Source organism: Pinus tabuliformis, chromosome 1_2 (genome assembly GCF_031772625.1).
Source record: "Pinus tabuliformis cultivar Carrire ecotype Pingquan chromosome 1_2, CPIR1, whole genome shotgun sequence".
NCBI classification, from domain to species: domain Eukaryota; kingdom Viridiplantae; phylum Streptophyta; class Pinopsida; order Pinales; family Pinaceae; genus Pinus; species Pinus tabuliformis.
In genome coordinates, this window is record NC_142298.1 from 88,219,697 (window position 1) to 88,242,866 (window position 23,170).

At 40.4% G+C, this 23,170-nt stretch overlaps 1 protein-coding gene across 1 annotated transcript in view; it reads left to right on the forward strand.

The window, feature by feature from the left end:
* Window positions 1–23,170, forward strand: part of ARC5 (P-loop containing nucleoside triphosphate hydrolases superfamily protein) — a 363,658-nt gene that overhangs the window by 139,470 nt on the left and 201,018 nt on the right. Inside the window, exons 3-4 of the mRNA XM_089397159.1 lie at window positions 12,780–12,902; window positions 13,209–13,430. Coding sequence (XP_089253285.1) covers window positions 12,780–12,902; window positions 13,209–13,430 — 345 coding nt within the window. The remainder of the gene's footprint in view (window positions 1–12,779; window positions 12,903–13,208; window positions 13,431–23,170) is intronic.

A 23,170-nucleotide genomic window follows, 5' to 3' on the forward strand; every position in this document is an offset into this window, starting at 1 on the left:
CAGAAAATATTTTTGCATAGAAACGCAGGGATCTACTGAGCACTGAATACAAGCGTTCCAGAAAACCCAAGATCCAAATGGAATTCACGTTTTAATTTGCCAGATAAACCACAGAAAATTGTGAAACGCTGCTCTCTCTCTGCTGTCAAGCCGACTCTCTCTCACGCAAATGTTATTGCTGGAGATACATTACAGTTTGCTGCATAAATTTTTTAACGCCTGTGGATGATGTCGAGGATCTTTCTGCGCGGAATGCCACTCTCAGTTAACGGCTAAGTTTCTCTGGAAAATCCGAGCCCAGTCAAAGTCTTTGAGCAGAAATTCTTCAGGGCAGCAAACAGCAAAATCGTGGCCATCTCATTCCTTCACGTGGCCGTTTTCTCCACGCACCTGCGTTTCAGGCATTGACATTCGTTTTATTGTGTGAGCACGGCTGCGTGTAATACCATTGCTGCCTTTCAAACTGTTGTTACGCAGGTGTGGAGGTTCCTCTGTTTACCGTCGAAGTTTTTCAAGCCAAATTCCATCACGCAGACCTCATTCACGCCGGAGCATTTCTAAACAAAAACCTATGCTCATTTACCATTAACATCGACGGCATGGTGAGTAGCAGTTGATAAGCGCAGGATAAACGCGTTAGTCCAGGATTCCGCAATCGATTAAATCGACAGGTAAATCGCCCAGGTAAGTTTTCAAAACCGATTCAAGTTTCTGCCCGCTGCCGCCATCGACTGTGTAAAAACCCGGATCATTCGCCTGGTCGCTTTCTTCATTGGTTTCATTTTTGTATATACGATTTTGGTTGTATGCGTTAGTTTCAAATTTATTTTTACTTAATCTTTATTTTCATTTAGTCATAGGTTAATACGCTTTGTTTTTTAGGATTATTAAAATGTTTGTTTAGAGTTTAATTTGTTAGGTTTTAGAATAATCTTTAGCTTAGATGCTGTTTTAGTCTTGGTTAGGTTTGATCTTTTATAATTTTAGATTTTAATATTTTAATAAGTTTAAGTTTTACTTTTAGTTTAGGATTCATTTATAATATTTTGTTAGACTTCTTTTATCTTTACTTTAAAAAATATAATATAAAAAAAAAAGGGATTTATTTTAATTTTGGTTTAGTTTAAATTTTATTTATAGTTTAGTTTTAGATTAACTTTTAGATTTTTATTTTTAGATTTTATTTAAAAAAAAAAAAAAATTTTGGAAATTTTTTAGATCCAGTTATTTTCAGGAATTGTCATATCTTTCACGCTGAGATCTAAATTTTCAAGTCGAGATGCGAAATTGATATCTGGTTAATGGTTTATGATTCGTGGTGGTTTAAAGCATTCATCTTTTCAAAAATTCTCAATTACTGGATATCGTTTTGGTCATTCTAAGAGCATTGTGATTTAGCTGATGATAAATGATTGCTGTTCACGGTTCATGTTTCTATATCATCTAACAAGTAATCGTTTTAACCACAATCTCTTAAGGCACTGGTCTACTAAATTAATCAAGTCCATCAAGTGCTTTTTTATCGTATCTCGTGTCTCCCAACCAACTGGTCGACAGTTGGTCTCATCATCTCACAGGGACTACCCCCCTTAGCCGCGGGAGACAGGCTTAAACGTAGGGATCGGGGATCAGAGTGACAGCCCCCGGTCTGAGCGTTGTCGTGCCAATCCGCGCGACAACAGGGACCATGGTAGTACTATTGATGGACGCATCGTTGTATCTACCATACTCCCTATGCTAGGATGACCTCTTTTGATCTGGGATCAATGGAACTGATATGGGATTAGTATGAGTGGATTGAGACACTCTCTTGTGATATTGATCTAGGATCAATAAAACTGACTTCGGGTCAGTAGAGAATGGTATGAGACATTCTCAATCAATTCTTCTTTTTCATGGTTCAGCAGAGCAGTGCAGGGAACTGATGGCAGAGATAGTACAATCGGACATATGGATCAGCAGATGGAGTTCTCCCTAGTTGAGGGGGAGTGTTAAAATTGGAAACTAGGGCCAAACTCCATGTGGGTCATCTTATTTATGGTAGTTGATATTTTTCTTGGATCCCTCTCATCGAGAGGTGTAGGATTGATCTAAAGATCATCCATTTCTGATAAGTATTCATGGAGTTATAAATTTATTTGTGTTATAAGACAATTCATCAAGGTCGGCCAACAATCAAATAAACCCCACAAGTGCTCAACGTTATAGTATAAAAGGAGATGACTTGAGAGTCATTTCTCACACACACTTCTATCTTGATTTCTCTCCACTTGTCTTGGGTTTTAGTTGAAGAGAAATCTAGGAGTGGAAGCCCTAGACGAAGGAGGAAAAGAGGCTGCCCTAGACGTAGATAGAAGGCAACCCTAGACGCAGATGGAAGGTAGCCCTAGACGCAGATGGAAGGCAGCCCTAACACTATCCTAAGGCAGCCCTAACCTATGCTATCTCAAGGGTAACCTAGCCGCAGTCAAGATAAGGATATACGCTGCCCTAATAGGTCCTAGCCGCAGCAAAGTCATGGGTCTTTTGGAGGACTGAGCTGTTGTTAGGAGGGCCTAGGAGCTGGGCTAGAAGGCAGCAATCCAAGGCCTACTTCAGCGAAGGAGAAGGGACATTAAGGTCACCCTTGTGACCACTTGAAGAGGCAGCAAGGTCCGTGTGAAAGCCGCAAGCCTGTAAGTATTGTTTTGATGGTCAAAACAACCCTCTACATGGAGCTGTAGGTGTCTCCTCAACCAGCGAGGTCACCTACCTTGTAAAGAAAGGGAGGCCGCATAATTCAAGGTGAGTTATGGGCTGATTGTTGGACTGCTATAGGTTATAGGAGGGTGCCCTAACCAGTGATCGAATTTTGTCCATGAACAACAATACAAAGATGTTGGATACTACCAAATAGGAGCTGCAATGTCACTAACAAATAGGACAATGGGAGTCGGGACAGCAGCATGTTGGGATGGCAACTTTGATGGGACAACCCAATGACACAGGACAGCTATGACAATTGTGCAGCAGTGGCACAAGTGGGACAACTGCTAACTAGTGCAGCAAAGTAAATAGGAGAACAAGGTACATAGTGCTGTATAAATGCATGGGACTGCAAGGTACATAGTGTTGTATAGATGCATGGGACAGCAGCAAGCATGGACAACATAGCAAGCATGGACAGCATGGCAAGCATGGTGCAACATGGACAACATGGCAAGCATGGTGCAACATGGCAAACGTGGACATCATGGATAGCAGTGGCAAGCATGGTGCTGCAAGCACATGAGACATGCTGTATGACAACATGGTTATGACACATGGGACAACAGTGCAGCATAAGGTGCAGCAGTATGATGTTTACAGCATGGTCATGAAGTCCAACATTGTGATGATGGGTGCAGCATGGTGTAGCACGGTGAGGTGCAACATGATGACGGGATGCAGCAAAATGATAGGTGAAGGAGTCACCTTGGAGAATCAGTTGAAGTAACATGTATCAACTGATCTCATGTATCATCTTCTTAGAGATGATCTATGCTCTTATCTAGATAAGTCAAAGTGTTGACTTCTGTTGTAAATGTACTATCTCTCTCTCTCTGCTGAACTATTGAAGAACATGTAAGAAGAATTGATCAAGGGTTTCCCCACGTTGGGGTTTGTCCTTGGCTAGCGCCACATCTTGTGTCCTCTTGTCTTGGCTTGTCTTCTGCGATTTATGTTTATGTTCTATCTGCAGTTTACTTTAATGCTGATGTGATTGCTAGTCTGGAAAAGATATTGAGCTAACTGTGAAAATTGAAATAAATTGCTCTAAGCATAGAACATACCTAAAATTAACAAGGTGACAGTGGGCTATCGCTCCATTGTTGCCCGTAGCCTAGTAGTAACCCTTCAAGGATTCCCTTTTAGGACCCCTGCTCGTTTGAGCGGTAACATGGGCCAAGGCTTCTGAGATGTTCACCTTTTGTTCTGTAGCACCCTGAATGAATTTTCTTATATCCTGCATTGGGTACTCTGAACTAATCTGATTATTGCCTGATTTAGTCTCCTTCCCAGATGAGACAACAGGAACAGACTTATTTGATGCAGGTTTGTTAGCTCCCAAGGACGTTGCAATCTTTTTTTGCGAAATCTCAAGTTGCTGAACTGCCTTTTCCCATGCTATCCCATCTTCATTATCTAGGCCTGCAAGAGCATGGAATTTTTTGGAGGGGTTGTTTTGTGCATTCTGCTCCTGGTTCTTCCCTTGCTTTCGACCTTGGCCTGATTTCTTCACTTTGATATGTTAGGATATTCCGACACATAGGATATAGTTAAGTTCAACTTGGTCTAGTATAGAGTTAGGTTAGAGTTAGGTAAAGTGTGTTTCTTTACCGTTGTACATTTTGTAACTTACAATCCGACGGTCACGATATGTAGTGATCCGACGGTTCACTCTCACCTCGGTATTACCGACACTTGATCCGTGGCTTGACACCCGATTGGTCCATGAGTTCTATTTAAAGCGCATGGAGGGTCATTGTTCGGGTAATCCGTGCATGAGAGAAGCTTATGTAAATTTTCATTCTTTGATTAATAAATTGTCTGTACCCACGTTGGGACAGGCCGTGGACTGTTTCCCTCCTTGCACTCTGAGGGTTTTAACCACGTCAAAAATACTGGTGTATTGATTTGAGATCTGGTTGTGAGCGGTGTCCTCTTGGTATTCTTTCTGAGGAACTTACCCTGTAAATTCCTACATGGTATCGGAGCTATTTGAGGGCCGCGTCCGTTGGTGATCCAAATCTGAAGCCGGTAGAACTGCATGCGGCTGTCGTTTCCTAGATCTGCTGTTTCTGACTGCTTTCGGGCCGAGAGGACTGCTCTGTTGCGTTCAGAGCATCTGTTTCAGTGAGGAACCCCTTTCGTTTCACGCGAAAAGGTTTCCGGTAGCCCTAGCTGTGTCATTTTTCAGATCGGGAGGTATACAGTGTTTTTTTTGCAGTTTACTGTCATTTTCTCTCTGCTTATTTCGGTTTCGGTTTATTTAGCCTTTTTTTTTTTCCGGATCTATACCTTTCATTTCTGCGTATGCTCTTTGCCCTGCGACTCTGTGCGATCTGGGCAAATCAGAAACAGAAAGAAAGGATTTTTCTCATGCGTATGCTCTTTTCCCTGCACCTTAGTGTGATCTCGGAAAATCAGAAACATTGAGAAAAATATTTAGTTTTTCGGCTAAAAGCTAACTTTGAGATTTTTTTTAAAATTTCTAGTTTTTTGGCTAAAGCTAACTTCGAGCCGTAAGGTTCGTTTTTCTTTGGATATTCGTGTTGGGTTTTGTGTTTTGTGTTTTGTAGGGGAAAAGAGTCTTCCCAAGGCAAGCACGCAAATCGAGGCCCCCCCCCTCTCTCTCTCTCTCTCTCTCTCTCTCTCTCTCAAATATTTTGTATAGATCAATTGGTTCAAAGACCTTTTAAGAGAGTAGAGGTCTTGGGTTCAAGTCTCCATTTTGTGGGGGCGGATTTTTTCATTCCCGCACATTCGCGCACTTTGCCGGCAACGTCAACAATTTTTTTAAAAAAAGCCATAACTTCTTCATCCGGAAGCCTTTTTCAGAGCCGTTTTTTTTAAAACCGCCTATTTTTTCGAGATCTATCCATTGGACCACTTACTTTCAGCATCTTCAGCTTCAGTTGTTTTTCAAAAAATGGAAAGTCCATGCCAAGTCATTCTTGACAGCACTAACTACTTCCAATGGGTAGCCTACATGGGAGATTTACTTAGAAGTAAAGGTCTCTTCAGAATAGCCACAGACCAAGAGAAGAAACCCAAAGATGAAGACAAGGCCGAAAAATGGGAAAATCGACAAGATCAAGCACGTGGTTTGATAGGAATGTCTGTTTCTCCTGATCTTAGATTCCACATTGCAGAAATTGAAACTCCTCATGAAGCATTAGAAAAACTTGCTAAAGTTTTTGGGATTAAAAATGAAATTAGAGCCCATCAACTTGAGAATGAGTTGCTTACTTTGGATCCTAATAATTTTTCTTGCATTGAAGATTTCTTGTCCAAATTCAAGACCCTTAGATATCTCTTGGAAGGTGTTAAAGTTAAGAAAGAAGATGGTAACCTTATTTATTCCATCCTTACTAAGTTGGGACCAGCCTACTCTGTATTTGTTTCCACTTTCCATTCTACCAGGGAAGCTTTCATTTGTCAAGGCAAAGACTACAAGCCCCCTTCCTTTGACTCCTTTTGTGATTCCTTAATAAGAGAACAAGAAAAACTCTTACACCTTGGTCTTCTTAATCTTGGAAACTCTTCCTCGAAAGCGTTAGCCGCCCAGCAGCAACCAAATTCAAAGAATCCTAAGAAGTCTTATCCTCAAAGGAATGGTCCTAAACCAACTCAGCCTCAAGATGAAAATCATTTCAGCAATATGACAAGACCAATAAAAACAAATGGAAGAAGACTGACAGACATTGTAACTTTTGTAATCGAGATGGCCACTTAGAATCTAAATGCTTTAAGAAGATGGAAGCCTTGGAAGCCGCAATGAAGAAACATAACATCCATCTGGAGCCTACTTCAACTTCAACTTCAGGAACGGCATTTTCTGCATGTCATCGTCAATCATCTCAGTCTGGTTATGCATTAAATGTATCTTCTTCTTCTTCTCATTCTCATGAGTGGCTCATTGATTCTGGAGCCTCTTGTCACATGGCCAAAAACCAAGCCATGTTTTCTTCTTTAAATGATTGTAACACCAAAAATATATATGTTGGTGATGATAGATCTCTTAATGTTGTAGGGACTGGAACTGTTCATCTAGACAATGGTCAGTTCAATGATGTATTATGTGTTCCAAACTTATCCTGCAACCTTCTATCTGTCTATCAGATAACTCATTCAGGTGAAGGTAAAATTGTTGAATTTTCACCTCATGATGTTGTAATCAAGGATCTAAAAGATCCTAAACAGATTCTAGCTACTGGTCTTGCTGATGATTCCAAAAGGTTGTATAAGTTTCACAACTTTGGGTCATCCCATCTTCCCTCAGTATTTGTTGCTCATAATGATGAAGTGAGCAAACTTTGGCATGAGCGGTATGGTCACTTAAACTATCGCTCCCTTCAGCATCTATGTAAAGAAAACATGGTGACAGGTCTTCCTATGGTATCTTGCAAAGATGGTGTTTGTTCCGGATGTGTACTCGGAAAACATCATCGGGACAGTTTTGACAAACGTGCCTCTTGGCACGCCTCAGCCCCTTTACAGCTTGTGCACAGTGATTTATGTGGTCCTCTTCCTGTTGCTTCATTCTCTGGCTGCAAGTACTTCTTAACTTTCATTGATGATTTCTCCAGACGCACTTGGGTATACTTCTTAAAACTCAAGAGCGAAGTATTTACCACCTTTTTGGCCTTCAAAGCATTCGTTGAAAAACAATCTGGACATCAAATTCTTAAGCTAAGAACTGATAATGGTGGAGAATATGTTAAAAATGCATTCATCAACTTTTGCACCGAAAATGGAATTCAAATGCAACATACTGTTCCATACACTCCACAACAAAATGGTGTAGCTGAAAGGAAAAATCGCACCTTAAAGGAAATGGCTAATTGTATGCTGCAATCTAAAGGACTCAGTCTTAGTTTTTGGGCCGAAGCAATTAATTGTGCAAATTATATAATCAATCGCACTCCTACTAAGGTTCTAGAGAATATCACTCCAGAAGAAGCCTGGAGTTCCATTAAACCAGATGTAAGTCACTTTCGTGTGTTTGGAAGTGAAGCATGGGCCCATATTCCAGATGAAAAGCATAAAGCCTTAGAACCTAAGAGTGAGAAATGTACTTTTGTTGGATATTCTGAAGATGTAAAAGGCTATAGACTTATTCCATTTAAGTCCAAAAATGTTATCATTAGAAGAGATGTAAAATTTGATGAAAATAAATCGGCCTGCGAGCCTAGTCCGGCGGATGTGCCACCTCTTCCTATCTCTTCTATCTTTGAAAACATTTCTTCTTCTGATGATGAAAGCGAGGATGATAATCCTTCCCCACCTTCTCAGGATCCTCAACTTCCAAGATGGGTCCGTGCTACTCGGGATGCAGCAGGTGATCTTGCCGGTGATCCTACAGATCAGCGACGTACACGTTCTCAGTTTGAAAGAGCCTCTTCTTTACTGGCTCAAGCTCCAGTAAATCATGATCCTGACACTTTTGCAGAAGCTTCAGGCCATCCACATTGGGAAACAGCTATGAATGAAGAATATCATTCATTGATGACAAATGATACATGGGATCTTGTTCCTCTACCAAAGGGACGCAAACTTGTTAGATGCAAATGGGTTTACAGAACCAAGTATGGACCAGATGGGAAAGTTGATAAACATAAAGCTCGTCTAGTTGCTAAGGGCTTTTCACAGGTTGAAGGCATTGACTACACTGAAACCTTCTCTCCAGTTGCCAAAATGAACTCTATCCGCCTTGTTCTTTCCCTTGCTGCCTCTTTAAAATGGGAAGTCCATCAAATGGATGTTAAATCTGCCTTCTTGCATGGTGACTTGCAGGAAGAAATCTATATGGAACAACCCATTGGCTTCATACAAACAGACTCCAGCCTCGTTTGTCGACTTAAGAAATCCCTTTATGGCCTCAAGCAAGCTCCTCGAGCTTGGTATGCCAAAATGGATAGCTTTCTTTTAGAATCTGGCTTTTCTAGGTGTCATTCTGACAATACTGTCTACACCAAGAAAGTGGGCAACTCTCTCATCATCCTTGTTCTTTATGTTGATGATCTTATTCTTACTGGTAGTGATCCCAACCTTATAAACCATGTGAAGTCCAGCCTTAAAAAGAAATTTGAAATGACAGACTTAGGACACTTACACTATTTTCTCGGTCTTCAAGTCTTGCAATCCCAAGAGGGTATTTTCCTTTCCCAGTCCAAGTATGCTTGTGATATTCTTCGTCATTTTCACATGGAAGACTGTAAGCCAGCCACTTCTCCCTTTCAGTCTGGAGTCAAACTTTCAGTCTCTTGTACTTCTCCTGAAGTTGATGCTACCTTATACCGTCAACTTGTCGGAAAACTCTTGTATTTAACCCATACTCGTCCTGATCTTTCCTTTGTTGTTGGCCTTGTTGCTCGTTTTATGCAAAACCCCCGTGAAAGTCATTGGAAAGCAGCTAAAAGAATACTTCGTTATGTTCGAGGTACAGTACAGTTTGGGATTCATTACAGTGCCAAAGCAGCTCCTCTGTTAGTTGGTTTCACTGATTCTGATTGGGCTGGTGACCTTGATGATCGGAAGTCTACTGCCGGTTATGTCTTCACTCTTGGTTCAGGACCTATTACATGGGCTTGTAAGAAACAGGCTGCCATTTCTCTTTCATCAGCAGAAGCAGAGTATCGTGGTGCCGTGGAAGCTAGTAAGGAAGCCTTGTGGCTTCGTCAGATCCTATCAGAGTTTGGCTTTGAGCAACAGCATCCAACCACACTTTGGTGTGATAATCAAAGTGCCATTCAGCTATGCAAAGATCCAGTCCAGCATCAGCGCAGCAAACACATTGAACTACACATGCACTTCATCAGAAAGCTCATTCATGACCATGTTCTTGAAGTGCAATATTGTCCAACAGATGATCAGGTTGCAGACATCTTCACAAAGGCTCTCACAGAGGCGAAGTTCACTAAACTTCGATATATGCTTGGAGTTCAGGAAGTTGTCACTAAGGGGGGATAGGCTCTAGTGCCTCCTTCCTTCTCCTATTGTGTCATATTTGTAAATCCTTCAATCCTATCCCAAGTTGTTCTTAAGGGGGGATGTTAGGATATTCCGACACATAGGATATAGTTAAGTTCAACTTGGTCTAGTATAGAGTTAGGTTAGAGTTAGGTAAAGTGTGTTTCTTTACCGTTGTACATTTTGTAACTTACAATCCGACGGTCACGATATGTAGTGATCCGACGGTTCACTCTCACCTCGGTATTACCGACACTTGATCCGTGGCTTGACACCCGATTGGTCCATGAGTTCTATTTAAAGCGCATGGAGGGTCATTGTTCGGGTAATCCGTGCATGAGAGAAGCTTATGTAAATTTTCATTCTTTGATTAATAAATTGTCTGTACCCACGTTGGGACAGGCCGTGGACTGTTTCCCTCCTTGCACTCTGAGGGTTTTAACCACGTCAAAAATACTGGTGTATTGATTTGAGATCTGGTTGTGAGCGGTGTCCTCTTGGTATTCTTTCTGAGGAACTTACCCTGTAAATTCCTACATGATAATCCATCAACATTCTTCTTCTGTTCTTGCTGCGTCAGAGTATTTAAAGGGCAATCTCTCATGAGATGGCTGTGGTCATTACATTAATGGCAATGAAATGCTACATTGCTACCTGCTCATAATCCAGTTGTTGGTTCCATTCTCATTCTGGTAATTGAAAACAGTGGATTCTGGGAGTGGGTGTGAAATGTCAAATCAACACAGATTCAAGCATAGTTATTATACATCTCAGCTTTTGTTACTTCTGGAACCTTTGCATATATGCCAAGCACATTGCTGTTTCCCTCCAGTATCTTCTCTCCAAAAAGGCTGCGGGAGTGAATATAAATGCACCCAAACAGGGGCCTTCCAAAAATTCTCCTGTTTAGGATAGAAGATGTCATGCTAGATATGCATCTACAAGTCAGAGTTGAAGAAATATGGACCTCTTTCAAAAATTTGATCTCGACCCTCTGTTTTGGTGAAGACTGCTATTGTAATATCCCTATTTGCAAAATTTTCAAATATTCCTTCAGGTGTTTCGACAAACACTTTGCAAGCAATTATTTATTCAAACACTTTGCATGCGAATATTACACAATAAAATTAAGGAAACCACTGCTAATTAATTTTACTCAATAAATTCACCAAATAGACACCAAATGTCCCAGCCAAATTTTTATTAAACCAGATCAAGAAGTTACATGCAGATTTATTTTCGAAACCTGGGGTTTGCTTCAACAACGACACTTGTTGGCTTCTCAAAGAAGAACTCAGCCTCTTCAAAAATAACTCGGCAGCTCGGCCTCATCAATAAATTGAATCTCCTAGGGAAGAATTTGGTTTCTCCAGCATCAACTTGGCTTCTTCAATATCTTAGCTCTCCAAGGAATAATTTGGCTTCGTCAGGATCAATTTGGCCCACAAACAAATACTGGAAATGCTGCTAGTAATTAATTCGGCTCTCCAAATAGAATTGGATTTCCCAGCTAAAGAATTCAGCCTCCTTTAATTAATTCATCCTTGGCATCCTTATTTATCTTGGCTTCCACAATGAAACTCTGGTCTGAATTAATTAATTCGACCTTGGTGTCCTTATTTATCTTGGCTTCCACAATGAAACTCTGGTCTGAATTAATTAATTCGGCCTCCACAACAAAGATCTCAGCTTCCGCATTTATCTTGGTCTCCACAATGAAACTTTGCCTCCACAATGAATTCAGCCTTCTTCAATTAACTCGGATTTTCTAGATAATTCAGAGAAATTCGGCCTCCACAAAGTATTCAGCTGCCCAATAGAATTCGGCCTACCACAATTAATTTGGCCTCCTCAAGATGAATTCGAGCTGCCCAGAAAACCCTGAAACTGCTGCAATGAATAAATTGGCCCTGTCTCCAAGTTCCATGATCTGTGGGAAAAATCAGTTCTATTCTTCATGTTAAATCCCTATGAAGAATCTAAGTGACTATTCCCTTGGATCAGCTAAGGTGAATAGTCTCACCACTGAAGCCAATTTTAATCAGCTAGGGTGGATTAGTCTCACCACTGAAACTGATTCTCACGAAGGTTTCACCTCTGCACATCAAGCTACAGAAGCTCTCCAAATCAAATTCACAATTAACCAGATCATACACTTCGTGAGCTTTAATTTTCTTTTTATAATTTTATCATTGGAATACCATGGGTTGTAAAAAATGCCATGGGTCAATAGTAGATACCATGGGTCATAAAATAACACCCGTTTTAATTTAATTACTCAACATCACCTTACAAATAACATAAAATAATTAAATTAATTGATCCCCTTCTTCCGACTATAGCCTATGAGAATTGGATAGGCTACTAAGTTGACGTCCTGTAGCCATTACTCGAAAAGGGACATTACAGCTATGAGGAAGCCCTCTACACAGAAATTTAGTTCAATGGAACCCTTCACCTTCCTTTTTGCATTTATTCAACCACAAAGCTGATCTATGGAAAGAAAAATCTGCAAGCATGGATTTTGTACTGCTTTTTCCAGGCATTGACTTGCTTTCCTTAGTTTCCTCCAATAAAAATCTTTTCTCTTGCCTATAACTGAATTTGATGAAACCATTTTTACCTTACCTTCTGCCATCACATTCTTCCCCTCAGATACCCTCCTCTCTAGAGCTGGAAGCCATTGCTTCAACGAAAGCTCACCAACCCTAACACTAATCAGAAGACTGTTTAGCCCGTTTATTAGAATTATAAAAAAATTGTTCTCAACAAAAAACTCTCAGGGAGGTTGATTGCATGTCTTTTTTTTATTTGTTACTTTTGGACACTTGCTATGTTTCTAGTAAGTGTTCATTCTTTTTCATTTGCTTTCGAAAGTTGGCTATCCTTTTTTTCCTTCTCATTTAGGTTAAGTTTGTATAAGTACATTATGCTGACACTTTTGGTTACATCAAGAAAAATGCAACAGTTAGTATTGTCCTTAAAGCTTATATATTTATTAGATTAGAAAGATATTCTCCTTGCTTTATAAATTTGTTTATCACCAAACATATTAATTTTTGCAGTCTCAAGCACGTGCTGTAGAGGCACTTGTTCGCAGCAAGATGCAGCATAAAGAATATATTATATTATGCCTTGAAGACTGCAGTGATTGGAGCAATGCGACCACCCGTCGAGTTGTTATGCAGGTATATCACTTTTGATTTTCCTGCCCATCAATTTAATGTTTACGGTAGTTCATCTTTAGTTATGGAGTTTACAGTTTCCTTGAATATTACTAATTAGAAGGGCTTGGTGGTTAACTTCAATAGCCATGTTAATTTATAAAACGTGTCAAGTTCAATTCAAATTAAGAAAAGTTATTGTGATGTAGATCCAATAAAAATGTTTGCTCAATGCTATGTATTGTCATTTGATTACAAGTGGGATACTTTGGATCATTCATGAGTTACATTTGTCCAATATTGAGTCTATGCCTATCTTATTATCTCTAGGTTGACCCTGAGATGTCACGAACTGTGATTGTTTCAACAAAGTTGGATACAAGGATTCCACAATTTGGACGGTCGCCAGATGTGGAACTCTTTCTGAGGCCACCAGCCAGTGTTCTTGATGGAAACATATTGGGAGAAACTCCTTTTTTCACGTCAGTACCATCTGGAAGAGTTGGAACAAATCGAGATGCAGTTTATATATCGAATGATCAATTCAAAGAAGTGAGTTTTTAAAATCGTGATCTAGAACACCTATGGTTTGTCCTTACTTTTCTTTGACATTTACTCCTGTAAAGATTGGTTACTTCATGTTTTCAATAAAGCATGGTGTCTCACACGTTAGCAGGGAACATATTATATATTGTCTATGCTACTTATATTTCTAAAGCATTGAGTGATTCAGTCATTCATATTATATGAAATAGTTCAGAACCATATGCATTTTAAAGGGGAAGGGATAAAAGATTTTGAGATTGATAAAATTACAGCTTTGAAACCTGGCACTTGTAGAACATTGCTCAAAAATTTCATTAACTATTAACATTCCAATAAACAATGAAAATACTGTAGAAAATTTGGAAATCTACACTTTAAAACTTAAAACACTTCTGAAATTTGAAATTTCAGCTCATTTACTTGAGGTCCCCTGAATTTATTTCATAGAATTTTCAGCCTTTATGACTGAATCTGAAATATTTATTACAGTAGCAAATAATTTAATTCTGTCCAGCCTTTTTACTATGCAAGCTGAAGAAGGTAGACATAGAAAATGCAGTTGAAGGAGAGATGAATATCACCACAAATAGGGTGCAATATTGGCTAACACATAAGAAAAATGCTAATCATTCTCATCCTGAATTTGGTTTGTGGAGGAATAATTCCTGAGCTTTGATGTATATCCCAAAGGGTGTCTATGAAAGGAGGCATCCATGTTTGACTCCTATGGTGCTCTGGATGAAGTTAGAGAGACCATGGACTGTTCAGAAGCAGCCAAGAATTGACTTGTAGAGTTGCATGATGGCAGTTAAGAGGGTGTTTGAAATGCAATATCTTGAAGTCTTTGGAACAAAGCCTACTTCACTACTATGTCAAAAGCTGTCTAATAGTCTACAAAAGAGTAGAACACTTTCGAAGAGTGATGACAAGCCTCCTTGATAATGGCCTTGAGTATGAAGTAATGGTTGGTTGTCTGATGCTCCTGGAAAAAACCTGCTTGTCCTTTGGTGCTGAGCTGCCTGCTCATCTGAACACTATAATTATAAAAGTATAACATACAGTTTTGAGAAAGGTGCCTCACCACGATAGTCTGATGTGTTGAGAAATCTAGGGCATAGCAATTAGGTGATTTCTCTATTAATGATAACTGCTTGTGAATGCTTTTTACTTCATTAGATTAGGATATTCTCTTTAGCTAGATTATTTTAGTGTTCTTCTTCATCAAACAACTACCAAAGCATAAACAATAAAGAGCAGTGTTGCACGAAGCGGCGCCCCCCCCCCCCCCCACGGTTCCAAGCCCCGAAGCACGTCCCGTATGGAAGCGCCTAGGAAGCTTGGCCGGAAGCGGCGCTTCCGAATTCGGAAGTGCCGCTTCGGCTTTTTTAGCCGCTTCCTGGAAATTTGGAAGCGCTGTACGGAAGCGCCGCTTCTGAAGCGCCAAAGCGCGCTTCGTACGATGCTTCGGGCGTCGGAAGCGTGGCGCTTCGAAGGAGGAAGCGTACGCTTCCGTACGCTTCCAGAAAAGCTTCCGGAAAAGCGTTTAGAAAATCGTTTTTTTTCAAATTTTTTTTTAATTTTAGGTGAGTTTGCTTGTTGGGGGTGGGTCCACCTTGGGTTAGGGTGACGAATGAAGGCAAAAAAAAATATAAATATAGCAGATGCTCCCTCATGGTAATGTTAAATTCTTAAAGTAAAAGTGACATTCTCCTTTATTTTTCATTTTCATCCTTTTACTTAAATTTTTAACATTACCATGAAATGACTCAGGATGTTTGAGAGTGGTTCCAGCCTCATTGGACTTCATATGGAGAAAATAGAATTTCATATCCTATTCAAAATTCAGTGGACTTAACAGTTTTCAGGAATTCAGGATCAATGGGATTGTGGCATTTCATTAGATTATATCAAGTATGAAGGTATGCGATTAGCATTTAATCAAGAGCACCAAGCCCTATATGTACCCTAGTGTTGGTGGTGTTAATTGTTGAACTCCTTTGTCACGCGGCACGCCCTTAGCAAAAAATTACCTTTCAATCAAGTCAAAATCATCGATCAAACATGTTAAGCTTTTTCTACCATATTTTAAGTCTTGAATTAGGTAGTTTGATCAAAATTGGGCAATGTTGACTAATATCCCTAGACAATCAAGGTAGAGGCAAAGGCTAGACAAGAGGAGAAGAATCTAGATTCTAGATCATTAATGTACAATGGATGTTATATCTATCTTGATTTATGCAAAAATATGCATGTTTTCATGTCTTCTACCATTAATTTGGTATTTGGGATGTTTGTTTTGAGTATAAATGCAAAAAAATATAAATATATATATATAGCAGACGCTTCCGCGGACGCTTCGCTTCCTAGATTTTTGGAAAATGACGCTTCGGCGTCCCGCGTCCAAAAAACGCTTCTGCTTCGTGCAACATTGATAAAGAGACAAGAGACACAATATGTAGGCAATCAGCCAGGGCCAAAACCTCTCTAGGTTGAGAGGAAAACTCAAACGAACTCTTCTTCTTATAGAGACTTCAATTGACGAATACCAAGACCATGACCTAGACCCTTGACCAAGATTCCTCCAAGACCAAGTCACCTTTATACTTGAGCTTGTTTCTAGACTTCAACTTCAATCTTAGCAACACTCTTACTGCAACCTCATCCTTCTTCACTGCAATTTGGCTCACTTACACTCCCTGCAACTTTTCAGCCTTCCTTTTAAAACCCTAGGTTACATAAGGGAGGAGATCATGGAGAGATTTGTCCTTCTATGCCTTTGCTATGCCTTCCTTGCCTTCTTAGTGGACTCGACCCTCCAAGTTGTTGAAGAAAGTGTAACTAGGTTTGGTCTTCATGACATTGTAATTATGATTTTTGTAAACAAGAAAATGAATTTATTATTATTCCTTGCTGCATGGGTTTCATGAGAAAGAGGTTTATTTTATAGATGGCTCCCATTGAGAGCCTTAGGATTTATTATTAAAGAGTCAAAGTCATGAAAAGCTCTTCTTGAGCAAATATAAAATGTATATGAGTCAACCTAGAGTCTAGATCAGCCCTCCAAGACAAGCACAATCCTCCCGAAGACATCAACAAGCTAAACGATGAAGAAACATAGTCATATCAGCCTACAAAATGAATTAAATACACTCATGTCGGCTCAATTGAAAAGACACAACTCTACATGAATACACGTCAGCTAAATATGGAGGGCAAACCACTATATATATTGAGCTAGGGTCAGCGCAAAAATGAAGAACAGAATCTCAAACAAGTCTCTGAAATCTCGGATGGGTGCAAGACAAAATCTCGGATTACTCTGTGATTTCGGATGGTGCAGTCTCGGTGATAGTTACAGTAAAGTCCTCGCATATCTCTCTGCTGTCTCGGCCTAGTTATAGGGTCACAGTAATAGTCTTGGCATTCATAAGGAAGGATCTCGGTGAAGTATATATCATAGACACAATCATCACTATAATCATGATATCAATCATGATCCTAATGAAGATGAAGATCTCGGTTATAATCCTAGTGAAGATAAGGTCATGATGCAGATCTCGGTGCATTGATGAAGACTGTTGATTTGGGGTAGCATCATATGTGCTATAAGCCTTAAATTTTGCAGGGAGGCTTGGGCACATGTATTCCAAAGAACCCAGAAAGCATTTTGGGAAATTCCACCCAGAAACGATTTTATTAAAATAATTAATATTTTTAATGGGGTTCCTAAGTCTAAACTTCGGAAAATCAAAATATTAATGGTTATTAATCTAATTGTGGGTAAATCTTCTAGATAAAGACGAAGATCAAGTCAAAATGATCCGAGCCTTTGATTAGGAGTTAATCTAGGCCGTTGGTTGTCCAACATGAAGATATAAGAAGGGGATTGAGGGTCATTTGGAAGACACACTGAGAGATCAAGGAAATCGATTTTCTAAAGTGAGAAGTTCTCAAGAGGAAAATCGATTGAGGAGATTTCTAGCAGTAGAGGGGCAGGGATAGTTTTTGGAGAGAAAGTGAGATTCTCAGCCAGAGAATCATCAACAGAGAGAGGTAGAGAGTGATCCAGTAGCCTTGACGTAGAGGCTGATGTAGGGATAGAAGGGCCATGCAAAAGCAGTGCAAAGGGAGAGAGAGAAAGTCGAAAATCAGAGCAGAAGGTCAGTTTCAGTAGCCGGAAGCCGGGGTGTGAGACTGGGAGGCTGAGAGTAGTGACTCTGGGCTATGGATTGACTCCTCAGTTGAGTTACGCAGTGCCTGAAAGGGCTGACGCTGGGACAACATAGAGGCAGCGCAGGGCTTGCCAAGGGCACCTCATCCAACAGCCAGACCAACCAGGATTTTCTAAGTGATTGTGTGAGGTAATCTCACTAAGTTTTCTGCCAATATTTCTCTCTGTAACTGAATAACCCTGTAAGGTATTTAATGATGTATTCAAAATTTGCTACTGCTTAATAATAATAAACCCTCAGAGCTGCTGCACCAGTTTTCGCGCATTGGGTTTTTCCGGGGACAATTGTCCAAAAATAACTGTGCCCTCTGTGTTTCTATTTTCCTTGCTCAGTTTCTATGTTTTAGAATCATATTTAATTGGTGTAGGTTGCTTTAGTAATTTACTTCAATGTTTCAAGATGAAATCTGAAATAAGCTTGTAATGTAATATATATTCTAGGTGAAGTAGATTCAGTTGGTTGTAGTAGGATTCCTCAGATCGTTAGATCTAGGAATTTTCACATGGCATCGGAGCTATTGATGTGAAACAGGAAGAGAAGCTCTAGCACTGAAGCAAGGGCCAACTTGCTGCAGCAAGCAGCAGTTCGAATCCCCTGAGGGATTGTGCAGTTCTAGCCAGGAGGGCTATATTTTCATGGGCGTCTCTCTCTGAGTGAGCTGACAGAGAGTTAAGACTGCCGATCAAGAATTTTCCGAGGCAGAGGGAGCTATGCAGAGCCACATAGAGCTAGAGGGACGCAATTTTCTGTAATCTGAGTGCTGGGTAGAAAAACCGTCAGAAGAAGGAAGCAAATCGCATAGTGAGGGAATACTTCCTTAGTGATTTCTTGCCGAGGAAATCAATATTTCTCGTCGTTGAGCAGCAGAGGAGCAACAACTTACAAGGTCCATCAGGGAGTGCATAAGTTAGCCTAGGAGCTATGGAGTAGGGAGAAAGAGGGAGCTGTTCGACATTTTTCGGATGATATGGCAACTAGTGGCTTGAGGAATCAAGATAGGTTGGACGTGGCTTCCAACTATGCCATCTGGAAGGCTAGAATGTATATCTTTCTAGATGAGCATGCCCTCAGGATGTATGTTGATGGCAAAGGCTTAGAGGATGATCCTTGATGGAGTCAAGGATCACTTGGTGTGCCATGTTGCTAGCAAAGGGTCAGCTAAGGAGATGTGAGATGCCTTGGCCACATTGTATCAGGGATCTTCCAAGTAGCGAAAGATGTACTTAGAACAGAAGCTGAGATGTGCTCAGATGCAGAAGGGAGAACGTGTGGATCCATTCCTCACGAAACTAAAGGAGACCTGTGATGAGTTGTCGACTGCGGGGCACACACCTCATGATTCGGAGTTAGTGCGATTGGCTCTAAATTCCATCTCTAGTGGATGGCAAGTCTTTGTCCAGAGTATCCTGGGCAGAGCAACGTTGTCAAATTGGGACGAGATGTGGGCAGCTCTGAAACAAGAAGAGTTGAGGAGAGACCTGATCAAGGTCAAACTTGATGGAAGCAACAACAACAGTGGGTCGAAGCCCAAAGTAAAGGAGGAGGATAACACAACCATTGCATCGAAGGGACAACAGGGGCAACAGAGACAAAAGAAGGACGTCTCCAAGGTGAAATGTTTCAAATGTAGTGAGATGGGCCACTATGCATCCGAGTGTCCCTTGAAGAAAAAGGACAAGGATGAGAAGCATGATCCTAAGGTTGCAGTCGCAAAGATTGTATAGGAGGAGGAGTTCGCCATGACAACCCAGATACCTCCAGGAGGGAGGTGGGATGATATAGAATTGTAGTTTGATAGAGCTACAGATGGGCAAACAATCCTTGAGGAGCCCACCTCTTGGATCATCACCTTGCTACGGGAGCCCATGATCAATAGTAGCGGGTTGGAGGAGTTTTCAGTTGGTGCCATGGAGTGTTGATTCGACAAATATAGTAGTTAGTAGCGCCAGAATGTGATCAACATAGAGTAGAGAGGCAGCAGTGCGAGGAGGCACAATGCAGCTTCGACAACGCAATGGCTTCAGAAGAGAGCATGGGACTAGCAGCAGTTAGGATTTTAGCACTGAGGTGTATCCACTGGATACTTGTCTAGTTTTGGGTGTTTTCAATTGCTTCTCTCAACAACTGAATTGCAGTACGGATGCAATGTTAGCAGTGGCAGTGTTAACAGCATATTAGATGCAACGTTTGAGAGGGAGCTGCTGTACAGATGTAGCATTGGCAGTGGCAGTGTCAAAGGCAGCAATACAGTAGCAACAACAACACAATAGTTGATGGATAACATGTTAGACATCAACAATGTAGAGGACGATGCTTCAGAGTCAGAGCAGTATGCAGTAGCAGTGTATTGCTAGAGCACATTCCTCGCTAAGAGGGAGTGTTGATTTGGGGTAGCATTAGATGTGCTTTGAGCCTCAAATTTTGCAGGGAGGCTTGGGCACATGTATTCCAAAGAACCTAGAAAGTGTTTTGGGAAATTCCACCCAGAAACAATTTTATTAAAATAATTAATATTTTTAATGGGGTTCCTAAGTCTAAACTTAGGAAAATTAAAATATTAATGGGTCTTAATCTAATTGTGGGTGAATCTTCTAGATAAAGACGGAGATCAAGTCAAAATGATCTGAGCCTTTGATTAGGAGTTAATCTAGGTCGTTGGTTTTCCAACATGAAGATATAAGAGGGGCTTGAGGGTCATTTGGCAGACACATTGAGAGATCAAGGAAATCGTTTTTCTGAAGAGAGAAGTTCTTAAGAGGAAAATCGATTGAGGAGATTTCTAACAATAGAGGGGCAGGGATAGCTTATGGAGAGAAAGTGAGATTCTTAGCCGGAGAATCATCAACAAAGAGAGGTAGAGAGTGATCTAGTAGCCTTGACGCAGAGGTTGACGCAGGGCCAGAAGGGCCACACAAAAGCAACGCAGAGGGAGAGAGAGAAAGTCGAAAATCAGAGAAGAGAGTCAGTTTCAGCAGCCGGAAGTCGGGGTGTGAGACCGGGAGGCTGAGAGCAGTGACTCTGGGCTACTGATCGATTCCTAGATGGGTGACGCAGTGCCTGAAAGGGTTGACACTGGGACAACGTAGAGGTAGCGTAGAGATAGCGCGGGGCTTGCCAAGGGCACCTCATCCAACAACTGGAACAACCACGATTTCTTTAGTGATTGTGTGAGGTAATCTCACTAATTTTTCTGCCAGTATTTCTCTCTGTAACTAAATAACCCTGTGAGGTATTCAGTGATGTATTAAGAATTTGCTACTGTTTAATAATAATAAACCTTCAGGGCTGTTGCATCGGTTTTCCCACATTGGGTTTTTCCAGGGACTATTGTCCAAAAAAACTGTGTACTACGTGTTTCTATATTCCTTGCTCAGTTTCTATGTTTTAGAATCATATTAATTGGTGTAGGCTGCTTCAGTAATTTACTAAAATGTTTCAAGAAGAAATCTGAAAAAAGCTTGTAATGTAATTTACAATCTAGGTGAAGTAGATTCAATTAGTTGCAGTAGGATTCCTATGATTGTTAGATCTAGGAATTTTCACAAAGACATGTTATCAAAGTCATGACAAAGACAAGGTAGAGACCTCATTGACATGGTGATAACCTCACTAAGAATGCAGTTATGGTTTCGGTGAAGGCACAACTATGGTGAGATAGTCATGATCTCAGTGAGTCTAGGAGCAGACCTCATGGAGATCTCAGTGGTATGGTGAAGACCTCGATGAAAGTGCAGCAATGATGAAGCAACAGTGATGATGAACCCAACAGTGACAGAGAAAAGGCTTGTTGTCTTGGTCTTGGAGTGGCATGATAGGTCAAGGGTGATGGTCTTGGTATTTGTCAATTGAAATCTCTATAAGAAGAATTTTGTGTGGGTTTTCCTCTCTAAGAGGCAGAGGCTTTTGGCCTTGGCAGAAAGCCAACATCTTGTGTTCTTATCTCTTGTATTTTGGTAATTGTTTGATGAAGCAAGAAATAAACACTCTAATAATAATAAGTGAAGATTGGAATAAGAAGAAAAATTGACAAACACCTCACAAATAGTTATCATGCCAAGAAGAATCTAATCAACTCTAGTTGCCCTAGATTCTTCAACACAAGTAGACCTTGTTGATACCAATCTTAAATACTTTGGTGTGATTGCAATTCGTCCTATCTGCAGCAGATCGAAACCCTAGATCCCTTCGCACGTGTGACATAAAGTAGTCCTAAAACAGATCCAAAATAACTCGGCTTTTAGTCCCTTCTTCTCCACTTGGATGGAGGCTCTTATGTGTTATTCGCACTTCTTGCTTCGGACCTTAATCGAATTCCTTATCCACAAATGAAGGCCGAGCTGCCTATTTATAGTGTTTTGCCCATGTAAATAAGCTGACTTGAGAGAGTCCTAGGCTGACATGTCATTTGGTGTAGGTTCATTACTCCATCTTGAGGCCGACTTGCTGGAGGTGCTTTAGCTTGGTCTTGGAGGGTATTTTTACTCTTTTAATGAATTACATACATATGTAACTTGCCCAAGAAGGGTCCTTCATACATGACATTGACCCAATTTGACTTTATGACCAATCTTAAGAGCTCACAATAGGAGCCTTGACTAAAAATAAAATTCCATGCTTACGAAACGCATGAGACAAACAAATAAAAAAATAATTTTATTTTTCTTCTTTACATCAATTACATAAAATCACAATTACACGTCATTATGAAGATCAAACCTAGTTACACTTTTCAACACACCTTCTTAATGAGGGAGGTATTCATAATGGTACTTGGTCATTCTCAATCTGAAGAATTCTCATAAGAAGAGTCAGATTGGTAACCCATCTCTATAGCATCATATCATCCAACATTGTCATAGCAAGGTCTTGACTAACAACTCTATCTCTCCACAAGACAAGAGCACAATGCTAGCGAGACCAATGATGTATAGAAACCCTCATCATTGTCTCTCTCGGAACATACCCCACTCGGGTTCTCTCAGAGTATGTTCCACCAAGACTATTCTTATCTTGGATTCCTAGTCCTAAAAGAATATCGGTCCTCTACGACTACTCTTATCTTGGACGCTGTAACTCATCCTCAAAGAGTATCGAATGCCAGATGTTTACCTAATCCCCTGTTGATTTGGGGTAGCATCGGATGTGCTCTAGCCTTGAAAATTGGTGGAGAGGATAAAGCACATGAGATCTCCAAGACCCAGAAATGGTTTGGGCAGAATCAACTAGTTTGGGAGATATTAAAATAATTAATATTTTTAATGGAGTCCCTGAGTCTAAACTTAAGGAAAATAAAATATTAATGTGAATTAACATAAAACTGAGTTAGAATGGTCCAAAAGTCATGGATCAAGCCAGATCTAATCTTAGCCGTTGATTAGGGACTTAATCTCGGCCGTTGAATTGTCAACGAGAAAAGTATAAGAGGCTTGAGGGTTAGTTGGAGAATACACCGAGAGTTGATCAAGAATTTGATTTTTTGGGGCAAGGCTTGCGGAGGAAATCGAAGGAGTGATC